The sequence below is a fragment of the Arachis hypogaea genome, chromosome 20 (assembly GCF_003086295.3).
Source record: "Arachis hypogaea cultivar Tifrunner chromosome 20, arahy.Tifrunner.gnm2.J5K5, whole genome shotgun sequence".
In the NCBI taxonomy this organism is placed as follows: domain Eukaryota; kingdom Viridiplantae; phylum Streptophyta; class Magnoliopsida; order Fabales; family Fabaceae; genus Arachis; species Arachis hypogaea.
In genome coordinates this window covers 9,120,525-9,135,268 of record NC_092055.1, presented here as the reverse complement: position 1 = coordinate 9,135,268, position 14,744 = coordinate 9,120,525, and the positions used below count along the sequence as shown (strand labels likewise).

General features: G+C 32.2%; 1 protein-coding gene across 1 annotated transcript; it reads left to right on the top strand.

Annotated features, from left to right (window-relative positions):
• The first annotated feature begins 1,682 nt into the window (after positions 1-1,682).
• On the top strand, positions 1,683-8,499 carry LOC112785242 (uncharacterized). The gene is made up of 4 exons (XM_025828697.3): positions 1,683-2,228; positions 3,363-3,519; positions 5,709-5,914; positions 7,837-8,499. The coding sequence occupies exons 1-3, from the start codon at positions 1,683-1,685 to the stop codon at positions 5,783-5,785; spliced, it is 780 nt and encodes a 259-aa protein (XP_025684482.2). The 3' UTR covers positions 5,786-5,914; positions 7,837-8,499.
• Positions 8,500-14,744: the final 6,245 nt, after the last annotated feature.

The following is a 14,744-nucleotide window of genomic DNA, read 5'->3' as shown; positions in this document are numbered from 1 at the left end:
GGTATTATAGTTATTTTTTATAAAAAAATAATATTAATTTAGACCGGTTCAAGATTTAATTCACAATTTTTTTAGTCAAATTAATTTATCTGACCTAATTTTGACAAAAATAATACGATTTAATTAATTACATGTGTTAAATTTTAATTACTAAAAAATATCTTTAAAAAAATACTCTTTAGACGTCTTTATCTCAATTGCTCTCTTTTCAATAATCTAACTCTAGCCACACGTATCAAAGTATTCTCGAATAAAACTTTTGAACTAATTTGAATTCACCAGTTTACCCCGACTAGAAATTTGACTAAAAAGATTTTGTAAAGTACATCATCACGAACGAGTTCTAAAGGAAAAAAAAATTGTTTCCACCCGGAAAAAAGTTGCTTATCTTAAAAAGGTTCATGAATCCAGCAAAATCCCATAGAAGGTCCACACTACACAGAACAGTGTCAGTTGTGGGCCATTTATTTTAGATTTTAGTTAAGTGATCAGTTCATTCCCTCATTTAAATAAGTATAAAGGATTTAAATTTAGTATCGTGTATACAATAATTCATTGAGTAACAACACACCTTTAAATAGAATTTAAATCTATAACATATTAATTCTTTATCTGTTGAACTTGAAGATATTGTAAACAACCAAACAAAAATGTTCAGTTGTGGGGGTAACCCCCCTTACACCTTAAAATATACTCTGCGCAATCAACAAAACGGAAGGTACGTAATCAATTTCTATGCCTTCTTCTGGCCGTTCAAATTAAATCACTATGCCATTATTAAGACATATCGTACACCACAAAATTATTCCGCTGCATATATTATAATTATAAATTCATGATGTCCACATAATAATAATGCTCTCTTATTATATTTTAAAGAGCTACCCTAGCTAGTAGATCTATATATATTTCATTGGCCCATAAGTTGTTACTAACACTTATAATTTTTTTTCTTTTTTTGTTTGAACAATCTTGATTCTTTATGGATGATTGTTGATTAGAATTGGGCAAACAGCTTGTAATAATTCATGTCAATCGAAAAATTGTTCACTTATTATTTGTATCTTTTGGCAGGTTAGTTGCATCTTATGTATAATATATACACGACAATTTAATTAATTATAGGAGTGGCTGAATCCAACTTGGCCTGCCATGTTAAGACAGAGGAAAAACCAAAACGAAATGAACTCATCTGTTGACTACAACTCTATATGTATAAAAAATCTGAAATTACCATAAGAATAAGTTTGAAGGGTTTATATGGTTATTTATAAAGATGGAAAATTGTTGAAGCTAATAAAATAAAATATCACATCCTAGGTAGATAGTGACCTTTTTATAGGGTAACCCAACAAAGAGGTGTTGGCAAGGGTAGGGGTCCATGGATGTTGCATGTCTAGAAGCAGATCAATGGGGGACAAATGTGCCCCAGAAACTAATGATTAGTCCCACATCCACATTAGGCATTATCTCATTTATACATATCTATTCCTTGCTCACACCCACATACACATCACACATGCCTCTGCCTTTAATTAATTCATTTATATATACATAAATTTGCATGTCATTTGTCATCTTCTTTCCTAACTAATAAAACATTATATTATATTAATTATTGGTCTTCCTTATAATACCAATTCCATTGAGTAGTCTTTGTTGAGAGGGGAATAATTGGAATAATGGCTAGTAACCAAAAGAGAGGGTTCTTGTACATTTATAAAGCTGGAATAACAGGAAATCATCATCAGAGAAAGAAAGATGAGGATAATCAAGGCAAGAAATCCAATTCATCTAGAAGTTGGTTGCAAAGGCTTACCAGAACTCGAAATTCTTCAAATGCTGAAAAGATTGTTATTGAAGAAGGTGGGTTTGTGGAAGCCAGAAATTCAACATCATGCTTGGAGTTAGGAGGAGGAGGAGGAGGAGAAGGATTTGTAGAGGGAAGAAAATCAGTATCCAAAGGAGTGATATTTGAGGAGAGAAGAAAATCAGTGTCTCAGATTGAGGGAGATTTTGGAGGAGTAGAAAAGGTTGTTGTTGATGAAGGAAGAAAATCAGTGTCACAGATTGAGACATTGTCATCAGTGGCAGCATATCTTCAGGTTAAGGTTTTGGTTTCTGACATGCCAAGTTTCATGCAACTGCATGCTTTTCGTTCTGCTAGAAGAACCTTTGATAGCTTGGAACAGTTTAGTTCTAAACACATTGCTCATAACATTAAGAAGGTATATATTAACTTTACTGTTTTTCCTATCATCGTCTTCAATACTTTCTCTGTTACTTTGAACTTTGACCACTCCTCTCATCTTAGTACTTTACACTATAGAATATGTCATGAATATTCTTATATTCTTGGTCTCTAATATAAAAGTAAATGTCATTTTCACAAAACATCTTTTAAAAATTTAAAAATTTAATCGATCTCTAATTATTCAAGTAATTGATTTAAGAAGTTCATTTAATGTCTACTTAGATCCCTCATAGATGAACATGTCATCGTTTATAAGAATCGTATAAAACAGTTACTTGAATGGTTAAGATTAAAAAATAATTATTAAAGAATGAAAAAAATAATAATAATATAATATAGTTAGTTCGTATGTATCAAAATATCTATCTAGTTTTTAGTTAGATGTGTTGAAATTGAAGTTAGATAAGCTTTATTTGCAATTTAAAGTTTTGTGAATAAACCAAAAAAGATAGATGTTATAGAACTATAGAAGATTGTGTTGCAAAGGTATTAAAAGTAGTAAAGATTATTATTCGGTTGGTGTTTGTTTTTGGAATTTTGCTTCTTGGATGATTGAGAATTGTGGAATGAAAGGTGACTAAACGACGCATGCATGTGTTGACATTTTCTCTTGAGTGAATAATTGATGAGATTGTGGTCCAATCATAAAGGAGATCACACATCTAGCTAATAACATACATACACTATTGTCATTTTCTGATTGGATCTCTTTCAATCTTCACCGTCCAAATGCTAACCCTATTTGCTTAATTAATTACTCCTTTCTTCTCATTATGAAGATCAAATCTTATTAATCACAAAATTCTCCAACACCCCATGTGTTAAACTCCTATAGCCCCTACAACTCTAGCTAAAATTTTACATTTTCTTTATTTTCTCATATAATAAGAAAATTAAAATTGATAATCTAATCTCATCTAATTTATTATATTTCCCTAATATGGATTCTCAGGCTCAACTCTCACCCCAGCCATGTGCACTGAATTTTTATATTTTATTGATAAATATTTGGTCAGCAAGATTTATGAAATATAGTGATTTAATTTGTTTTCAATATTTTATTTTTAATAACATTACATTATTTTATGGTGTGTTGGTTCATGTGCAGGAATTTGACAAAGCTTATGGTCCGGTGTGGCATTGCATTGTAGGTTCAAGCTTTGGTTCTTTCGTGACGCATGCAACGGGTTGTTTTCTTTATTTCTCAATGGAAAATTTGTATATTTTACTGTTCAAGACCAAAGTTAAGAAGACCTTGGGTAAAGGTACATGTTAATATAATATCATATAATTATTATATATATATAAATATATAAGAGTTAGCTGCTAGCACATCCACTTTTTATGCTGGCAAAGTTATTCAAATTTCTTGTATGTACATGAAAATTGGAATCTAATAAATTAAGTTTTCTTTAACAAATTTTCTGTTCTACTCTTTTTGGTTTTGCTTTCATTTTTATTTGGTGTATGTGACAGTTTGATAACAGCTTACCATTTTGGAATCTTATAACAACTGGGTTATTTTCATATATTTTTCTTATTGGTTGGGAATCTGAATGGATCCAGCTCATCTCTGGTATATACTTTAAAAACTTTTTTTTAATCTTTTCAGCTGTCAAATTTTCTCTCAAGGATTATTATACTTGTTCCATATAACAAGAGTTTAAATTTGATTTACTACTCATATTCTATTGTCATTATTTTTTATTTTTTTTACAAAGAATTAATTCTAAAACGGTTTTAAGAAAGGAGATGGATAAAATACAGCACTTGAAGTTCAATCAAGTATATATAGAAAACTAACTATTAAATTACGAACTCAATATCACATTTAATGGATAAATTACCAAAACATTAATCATTAAAAGGAGTTAATTTTTTTTGTGTTATCCCTTTGTCGGCTCATTTTTTTAATATGAAAAAAATTTTGGTGTTTTTCGTCAAAATAAAATAAAGAGATGGAATTGTATGTGAATGTGACGGATGAATAATGCAATTCGCAAGTTCAGGATTAACCATTTTCATAGGTTGCGCCATAATAGCATGTAGACTGCGTATAGCCAACACGTAGGTTGCATGTTCCGTGTGATTGACTAGTGATGCAACATGTGGCTAGCGTGTTGCTTCCTTCGTCTACCTTGTTCGAAAAAATCAATTAGAGTTTTAACATAAAATTTTTAAGGATACGACAATGATAAATGATTTTAATTGCAAGGAGACTCGTGATGAAATAGAAAACGAATTGGTCTCGGGTCCTTTAATTCTATAAGATTTTGAAGACATTATCAAGAAAAGCTTACCTTAGCCAAGTTTTAAAAATAAGAGACCAATTCAAGTGAAGCTGAGAAGTGTGAGGAAGTGTAACATGAAAGAGAAACAAGATTCTTTTTAGCAAGATCAAAAGATAAAAAAGTTAAAACATAAAATAAGAAATGAGAAATGGTAAAAAAATGATCAAACTAGAAGTGGAATCAAAAGAGAAAGAAGGATACAAAAGGAGGAAGAAGAGCTAAACATAAATTCAGAGAAAAAACTAGTAAGAAGAGAAGTAGACAGACTTTGAGGGAGAGGTTCCAACTGTAAGTAAAGATGATGAGTCCTGAAGTAAAACTACTAAAATATGGAGAATAGGATCGCAACTTAATTTGTCTTATAACGATGATGAGGCTCTTGTAAATTACATTAGATAGGACTTGAGTGAAAAAAATGAGATCGAAGATCTGAGTATAATTATAAGGACCAGAAGAAGGAAGAGAGTGACACAGCAATAGGAATCAGAAGAAAGAAGTTCAATATGAAAAAAATATGGTATAAGTCTTGTATTGTCTTTTTTCTGAAATTGTGTTAGTGTCTGGTGTGTTTAGTTAGGAATTTTTGCTTTTGTGATATTTGAGATGTTGTGTTAGAGTATTTCTTTGTATTCGTTTATATTTTAGTTTTTTTGAGCATGAATTGTTGTGATCTCTTGGTTTGTAGTTTTGTAGACACTGAATACTAATTTAATATCCCTTTTGGGATCGAAGTTTTACAAAAGATCTAGAAAGAAATTCGCTAACCATGTTTTTTTTTTTGTAATGAAACGGAGTTAAAACGTTCAAAAGAAAACCTAGATACAAATTAAATGGGATAAGGTAACCCCTCTTTTATCATCACTAATAATCCTCCCAAGATTAGGGGGAGGTATATCCCAAAAAATAAAATTAGCTTCGATTATTAAACTCTTTTTTGCCAGGTAATCTGCAATACATATTACCTTCTCTATATATCTAAACAAAATGAATATTCCATTTTTTTTCTTTTTAATTCGTATATCTCTCTAACCACAACATTAGGGTGGGAGGCCAAACTTTCTCCCTTGTTGAGAAGCTTTATCACTGCTCTAGTATCTATCTCTACCATTATTTTTCAAAAACCCATTGTCCAAGCTAACTCTAATGTCTTCTTCACACCGCAGAATTCCGCCATGAAAGCTGTTCCGACTCTGATTTTGTGAGAGAAGCCCGCTATCCAGCGCCTCTCCTTATTCCGTAGAATTTCTCCACAACTGGTAGTTTTTGTGTTGCCCTGAACTGTTCCGTCAGAGTTCAATTTGATCCATCCTGCCGGTAGGGGGTTCCATCGAACGTTCCTCTCAATTCTTCCTCTTCTCTACCCGATGAGGTAAGCTTTCTCAAGCGCGCCTTTAATTTTCTTGGCTTGTTTATTAATTTCTGCATATGGTTGCATCGGTCTTGTATACTGTTGTTCATGAATTTTTTGTTCCTCTATTACCAAATTCTCCAACAAACTGTGATAAACACATTCCTCCAATCTAACTCTTCCTCTTTCTCCAGTTGCTGTTGAAGATTTGTTTCTATCCAATTATCCCATTCCAATTGAAAGAAATTAGGGATTTCGTCTGTTTTAACTAGGTTCACCAAAATTGTTGAAGCTTTCGGGCAATTTCTTAGCACATGAAAGATGTCTTCTTGTCCTCCATTACATAGCGTACAATGCCTTGCTCCTTCAAAAGTCCTAACTCTTCTCTTATTTGTCATCAATTTCTTGTGCATGACCGTCCACAAGAATATTTTCGCTCTTTGTGGTCCTTTCCAACTCCAGAGTTGTTTCCAAACAGTTTTCTCCTCACTTGACCACTTTCTAAGTTCTTTGTAGGAGTTAATAGAAAAATTTCCATCTTGTGACAATCTCCTCCTCTTCTATCATCCTCATTTTTTGCCTGAAGTGGTGGTTTGCATATAATTTCCAACACAATCTTAGGAGGCAAGTTCTGATTAATTCTGTCTATGTTCTATTTGCCATTTTGCTTGGTCCATTCCCACACTAGACTTTCAACATTCATAATATCTAGATTTAACGCTTTTTTTACGAGAATCTATTTATTCTTTAACCAATTTCACTTCCAAAAAAGTGTAGATAATCTATTTTCAATATAGTGAATAGAACAATTTAAAAACGTAGACCATAGCTTTATAATTTCTCTCCAAAAGGGTGAATCTCTTCGTTTTTCTTGCATAAGATTGTTCAACCTATTTCCTTTGCAATACTTATTAGAAAGTACTTGAACCCACAATGCTTTCAGATTCTCCGTAGCTTGCCAAATGATTTTTAGTAGAAAAGCATCATTCATAGTGTTGAGACTTCTGAATCCTAGTCCTCCTAAATATTTTGGTTGACAAAGGGTCTTCCAACTTATGAGATGTATTTTTTTTTATCTGGTTCATCTCCCCATGTGAAGCTTCTCTGCAATTTTTTCACCTCTAAATAAGTTTCTCTTGGTACTCTTTCGTGTTGCATGCTGAAATTGAGAGATGGCCTTAACATCGATTGAACTAGTGTAAGTCTTCCCGCAAGTGATAAGAACTTACTCTTCCACCCTTTCAATTTGTTATGGACTTTCTCTAGTATGTCTTTGAAGTTTTCTTTCCCTTTTCTGTTGCTAGTGATCATAGCCCCCAGGTAATGGCCTAAGTTCCTTTGTTCTTTAAAACCCAAATATTTAGTGATTTCATCCCAAATGTCCATATTAGTTTTTTTAGAAAAAATAATGGCATATTTATCTATATTGATCTTCAGTCAAGATGCTTTGCAAAAGGTTTCAATCACCCCTGTCACTTCCTTAATCTGATCCATTGTTGCTTCAGCAAATAAGAGAAGGTCATCCGCAAACATAAGGTGGGATATGTCAGATCCTTCCCTTTCCACTCTAATTGGCTTCCATAAACCTCTTTGAACACGGTCTTTTATGAGGTGGAAAAGTTTGTTTATGCTGATGACAAACAGGTAGGGAGAGATGGGGTCTTCCTGTCTCAGTCCTCTTTTAGGCACAAACTCTTCCGTTCTATTACCATTTCAAATCACACGGTAAGAAAGTGTTTGGACACAGTTCATAATCAAATTGACTAGGTGGCTTGGGAAATTAAATTTTTGAAGTCTTCTCATCATGAAGTTCCAATTTATCCTGTCATATGCCTTCTCAAAATCAATTTTAATGGCCATAAATTATTTTTTCCTTTCATTCTTCTCATGGTGTGCATCATCTCCTTAGCAATCATAATGTTATCTTTGATTTTTTTTTCCAGGACAAAACTAGATTGATGAGCTGCAATTCTGTCATTAAGGTGAGACTTTATTCTATTAACCAGGATCTTAGTTATAACTTTGTAGCACACATTGCAAAGAGCAATAGGTCTGAATTGACTTATTAACTCAGAGTTGTTGAGCTTAGGGACAAGCGTCAAGAGGGTGGTGTTGCTTTGTTTTATCTGTTTTGGTTCGGTCCAGCAGTTGTAGATGAAATTGCACAACTTCCCTTTCATTATCTTCCAGTTATTTTTGTAGATGACAGACAGAAGTCCGTCACTTCCTGGTGCCTTGAGCAATCTGATGCTGAAAATAGCTCTTTTTATCTCCATTTCCGTAGGCATAGCTATGAGTTTCCTACAATCAGAGGTACTGAAATTAGGCATTGAACTTGATAATTGTCAATTGGAATAATATTTACCTGTTCTTGGTATAGGTCTTGGAAGTGTTTGAGGACATGTGCTTTTAGCTCTTCTTCTTCTTCGATCTATTTTTTCTCTTTGTTTTGAAGCTTTTGAATTATGTTTTTTCCCCTTCTGATGATGGTTTTGGTGTTGTAATATCTTGTATTCCTATCTCTTTGTACTATCCATTCTTGTCTTGATTTTTGCATCCAAAAGGTCTCTTCCTTATCTAGAATTTTATTCAGTTCTTTGTTCAAATCTTGCTCCAATTTGTCTAGATAAGGATTTATTCCGTACGTGTTGTTTCTTTGTATGCCCGTAATCCTGTCGAAAAGTCTTCTTTTAGCTTTGAAAATATTTCCGAATATTTTCTTATTCCACTTCAATAGGTCTTTTTTAAGTTCTCTAATAACTGTCAGTAGAGATTTTTCTTTGTTCCAACTTGTTCTTAGGCAGTTTTGGAAATCCGGATGTAACTCGCACATGGCTTCAAATCTGAAAGGTCTAGTATAACTACCGTTTCTTTCCTTTTTACATTTGATAAGAAGAGGGTGATGGTCGGAATTGGTTCTAGTAAGAACTTCAACAGTTGCTTGTTAGAATCTAGTTCTCCACGTAGGGTTAAAGAGTGTCCTATCCAATCGTTTGAACACTCTATCATGCCCATCCCATTTTGAACCCTTCCACGTGAATCTTGATCCTATGAAACCTAAATCAATCTGCCCACATCTATTGATCCAATTTGCAAAGTTGTTACATGCTCTCATATCCAAAGCCACTCCGCCCTTTTTTTCCGAAACATCCTTAATTTCATTAAAGTCACCAACTATCAATCAATCTCCATCCATTGAGTTTGCTATGTTTAGGAGCTTAGGCCAAAGCTGATTTCTCATTTGATTGTGTGGATTAGCATACATCGCTGTTAAAAGTGATTCCTTATCTCTTTGATATTGAATTTTCACATGAATGCATTGTCTATGTGATTCTACTTTAATTATGTTAAGGTCCTTTCTATTCCAACAAATTCAAATACCTCCGACAAAATTCTAAACTTCTTCAATAATGAAATTAGTGAAACCCAAATGTTATATTATTATTTTTTGTTGTATTACGCTGCATTTAGTTTCCAACAAAATAGTTAAATCTGGTTTATGTTGCTTCATCGTATCCTTAAAGCTACACCTAAAAAAGTAAAAGTATTGCTAGTTGCACCTCTTACGTTTCAAACTAGACTAATCCTAGAGAGTAAAAAAAGATAAGAAGGATAAGAATTTGCTAACCATGTTATCACTCCAAATATCAATAACATTGGATCATACAATTTTTTTATATAAAAAATAGTTTTTTCTTTTGGTCAAGAAAAATAATTTTTGAAAAAGGCAAGCCTTCGTTCCATCTGGGTCTATATCCTGCTTTTGGTTTCTTTTTGGGTTGAAGATCAATGAGCCTACCAAAAATACGCTTAGCTTCTAATTTTTGGGGGGTTTTTCGTATTGAATGGGTCAAATTTTTTAAGTAATGTTTGGGAGATAATCTGATAATTGTGAATTCAAGAATATCTTTAATTAGTTGAGAAGCAAGCTAGAAGTATTTTCTTTGCAAATTTATAGTCTTTTATATTGTGATATAGCATAGTCATTGCTGAAAAGATTTCCAGAGTGCATGTTAGTTTTTTTTTAATCAATATATCACATTTTCTAAAATTTAATATAAAGTTATTACTCTTTTAGAATTAATTATTCAAAAGGCATTAATTTTACATTATTATAATTAGTTATAATTAAAAATAAATAATAAATTGATTGTCGCCTTAATAAAATAATAGCATTTGAAATTAATTTTAAAAATAACATTTTGATAATAAATTCTAAAAAATGTTACATCAATAAAAAAAACCACACGACTCCTATAAATCATGGATATCCCCCTGTATAAAGTGGATGAAATTAAACCATGAAACCTGGCACACTCTCATTAGAGGATGAGTAGCATTGAGGCTCTTGAAAGTTGAAAGAGGTCACTTGTCCTATAGTGTATGTTTGGATTTGCATAAAATTGATTTTGTAAAATTGATTTTGATGATAAGTTAGTTTTTTTTTTTTTTGGTGACTAGATGATAAATTAGTTTGAGTTAATGTGATTTATATTTGGTAATTTTTATATTAAAATTGATTATAGTAAAATAAATATTGTTTGGATTATATTACTCAAAATCACTTTTAAATAAAAAATTACTAAAAGTGACATCAATTTTATATACCTGCAAAATCAGAATACTATAAAAAATAATATAAAAAATATTTATCATATAAATAAAATAAATACAATAAAAAATAAAAATATAAAAGAGAGTACTATAAATTTTATAATGTTCAGACAAAAAGAAAATATTCTATAATTTTTTTAGTATCGTCAGTACTCTTTAATTTAGTATTATTTTAGACTATAAATTTTCATTATTTATGACTCTATTATTACTTATAATTAATTTTTTATTTATTTTATCCTTTTTTATAGGATTATAATTTATATTATACAAAATTTTGATAATAAACGTAGTATATAATAATTACAATTACAAATTTTACAAAGTCAGTATAAAAAATAAAAAAAATTAATACAAAACAAAAATAGAGTACATCAAACAATAAAAAAAATCATACAGATGAGAAATAATAAAAATTCCATAAAACCAATAACATATATCATATGAACAAAAAAACTACTATAAAACGTAAATAAAATTCATATAAATAAAATCAAATAAAAAAAATTTCATACACAACATAAATACAATGCAGTAAAGGATAAAAAAAATTCATATAAAAAAAATAATAAAAATATTATAAAAATTAATAAAATACCTAAAAAATCAGAACACTATAAAAAATAAAAAAATTCAACAACATTTGTCATATGAATTGAAGAAATACAATAAAATAAATAAAAAAATCATATAAACAAAGTCAACCAAAAATAAAAAAAAAAAGATTTCATAAAAAATATACATATAAAAAATAATATAGTAAATGATAAAAAAAACCCATATAAAAACATAACATGAGAAATCAGGACACTTACATAAATAATATAAAAATATTTATCATATAAATAAAAATATAATAAAAAATATAAATAAAAAATACAATAAAAAACAAAAAAATTAAAATATGAAAATGAGTACTAAAAATAATAAAAAATTAAAATATTCAATTTGCTAGTGATTGAAATAAATTTGAACGATTTTGATGAAAAAATTAGAACGAAAAAAATTATGAAGAAGTAGGAAGAACTACAAAGAACGACGAAGATAATAGTTACTGGTATCATTCTTATAGAAGAAAATGACGGGTGGGGTTGGTAAAAAAGAAATAAATTTTTTACTTAATTTTCCAATGATAATCAACAACCATGAACTTGAAACACAGAAATTACAAATTTTAGCTTCTTCTAAACGTGGGTTTAGAGGCAAAATCAATTCTGCGTTTACAAAGATAAAAATTGTCAAACATCAAAGTGAAACTTTTAAGAAGCTCAAACGGACTTCTCTCCTCCCCAACGTGTTTACCAAACACACCCATAGCAGCTTCAACATCTCTTAGTCAAGGTAATTTAAAGAAAAGAATAGCTTATTCCTCGGTATCTCATATGGGTTTCATAATTATTGGAATTGGTTCTATAAGTGATACGGGGCTCACATACCCAAATTAGAAGCATGATACCATCTGAAATGTTGTTCAATTTGCAGCAATTCTTACACGGCTTTGTAAGAGGATAACAAGGGTTGTAATATAATTAGTGGTAATTATTTAGAGTCCGGCTAAGAAACCAATAGAATATTTGTACAATATGTATAATGAGCTGTTTATTTAGTCCAATATGAGTTAAAAATGAAAATTACCTACGAAATAATAAATTTAAAAACTCTTATTCAGTTATTTCACATCAAATTTCAAATTCTTCAATTTCAAATTTCAAATTTTTAAAAAATTCAATTAGTTATTTCAAAAAAAATAACCATCTGAAATCCTTCAATACTCTCTTCTTTTTCAACCGGCGGCCTACCCACCTTCATCAATAATCATTCCATTTCACCGTTGCTACTTGGGTTGCCACACACCACTCACCCTTAATAAAAATAACCATCCACTTAAGGATAAAAATAATCATCCGCATACCTAATGAATTGAACATCTAACATATTTTAATTATATATAACTAAATTCAATCCAATCAAAATAATCATCTACATAAAAATAAAATAACCATCCGCATATCTACTAAAATGACTGACAAACCTCAATTTGAGGGTTTATCTTGTGCTGATTTCAGGGGTTTTATCAATGATTCCACACACTCTCTATATGAAAATACAAGATTTTGCATTCCTCTCTTAGTTTCGCCTCATGAATGAAAACATGCTTATTTCGCACTAAAATAGATACATTTCTAATCTTCTCTTGATGCCATTCGATGCCGTGACTTGTGTGTTAAGTGGTTTCAGGATATAGAGTAGGAATGGACCGAAAGAGAGGAGGAAGACGGGTACAAAGGAAGGAAGCATGAGGATTAAGCTTTGGAAATTTCCGCATGGGCGCGTGCGCGCACCTTGCGCGCCCGTGCGGATAAGGCAACGTGGAGCCAAAGCCAAGAGCCGGCTTGAGAAGCGGCTAAGCCAGGATCTTCATGGGCGCGCACGCGTACATCACGCCTCCGCGCACATTACAAGACGTCTCAACGACGCGTGCGCGTACCTTGCGCGTGCGCGCCGATTTGCGAATATGATTTTTTTAAGGAGTCACGTGACTTAGGCATGGAGGCAGTTAAGGATCCCACTCTTGGAGAAACACCTTGGCGGGAAAAGCTTAAGAAGACCAAAGGAACAAGGGTTAAGGACACTTAGCTAGTTCATTTTCTAGATCTAGATATTTTTGGAGAGAGGGGAGTTAGTTACACTTTTTAGGAGAAGAAGAGGGAGATTCCAAGCTTCACTAGGGTTCATCCTCATCTAATTTCTGAATTTTCAATGACTTTTTAGTGAGATCCACTACAATTCTCACTCCACTTTGTTCATGTCATAGATTTTCTTCTCCAATTTCAAGTAGTAGATGCAATTGATCAATTCTCATAGATCTAGAATTCAACTTTGTAATTTTGGATTTCGTCTCTATTTTCATTGCTACTCTTTGAGACTTGTTGTTAGATCTTTGTGTTGCAATACTTTCAATTTGACTTTCCTTCTCATTTTGCTATGACTTTCCTTATTGCTCATCACATGTTTGATAAAATGACAACACTAGCTATGGAGTAGAATTTTCACACTTGGCATAGGGTTTGGTCCTTGGAAGAAGTTGAATAGTTGTATCAATAGTTGATTTGGAATTAGGGATTGCTAGTTGGCTTGGAGTGCACTAAAACTAGATTCCCATAAGGTGAAGCTAGGACTTGTGACTCAAGTTGATTGCTTTCATTTGACCTCCCTCTATACCTAGGGGATAACTAAATGAAGCAAGGCCTAATTGTTGTCAACATTGAATGGACTATAAGGATAGAATTTCTAATGCCAACCCTAAGCCAAGTCTTTTGATAATTGATTGTTTGTTTCTCATTGCTTTGCTAACACCTTCAAAGAATTCCAACAAGGCTTACTAAATCAATAAGATGCACACTTTGGCAATTCCAAGGGAGAACGACTCGGGAGACTAGTACTCTCGGATATAGATTGTAGATTTGTTTGATGAAGGATTTTGCGTCGGTTTAGACTATACTACGATTGATCATTTGAAAATTTCTATACCGGCAAAAATTCATTTGTCAAAATGGCGCCGTTGCCGGGGACTTGCTTAGTGTGCCATGTTATTGTTTTGGATTAAGCGTGTATATATGTACATAGTTGCACTTCATTGTGAACTACTCAATTGACTAACTCCTCATTGTTACAATGAATTCCATTTCCCCTTCATTGCATGACGCGTTCACAACCGAATCCGAGTTTAACCCCTTTTGATCCGGAAATAGAACGAACTTTGTTTCATATTAGACAAGCTCGGAGGCGGCTAAGATTTGGAAAAGGTGAAGAGGTTTTCACCACCTCAACCACCTTACTAGAAGTGAACATTGAACCGTCACTCAAAGAAGGCATTAATCATACTCCCATCAATCTCACTAACAACTCTTCTTTTGTTTTAGGTACTAATACCATGGACGCTCCAAGGAGAGTTACCATCAAGGAAGCGGGTGCACCGGATTATGTCCTTCAACCCCTTCATGTAACTCACCCCAATTTGAATGCGAACTTTGAATTGAAGACCGCTTTGATCAACCTCCTACCCAAGTTTCACGGACTTCCCGCACAAGACCCTATTCGACATCTCAAGGACTTCCATCGCATATGCTCGACTACTAGACGGGAAGGGTCCGATGAAGTCGCTATATGGTTGTTTGCTTTCCCTTTCTCTCTTGAGGATAAGGCCAAAGAATGGTTCTACACTCTCTCTAGTGAA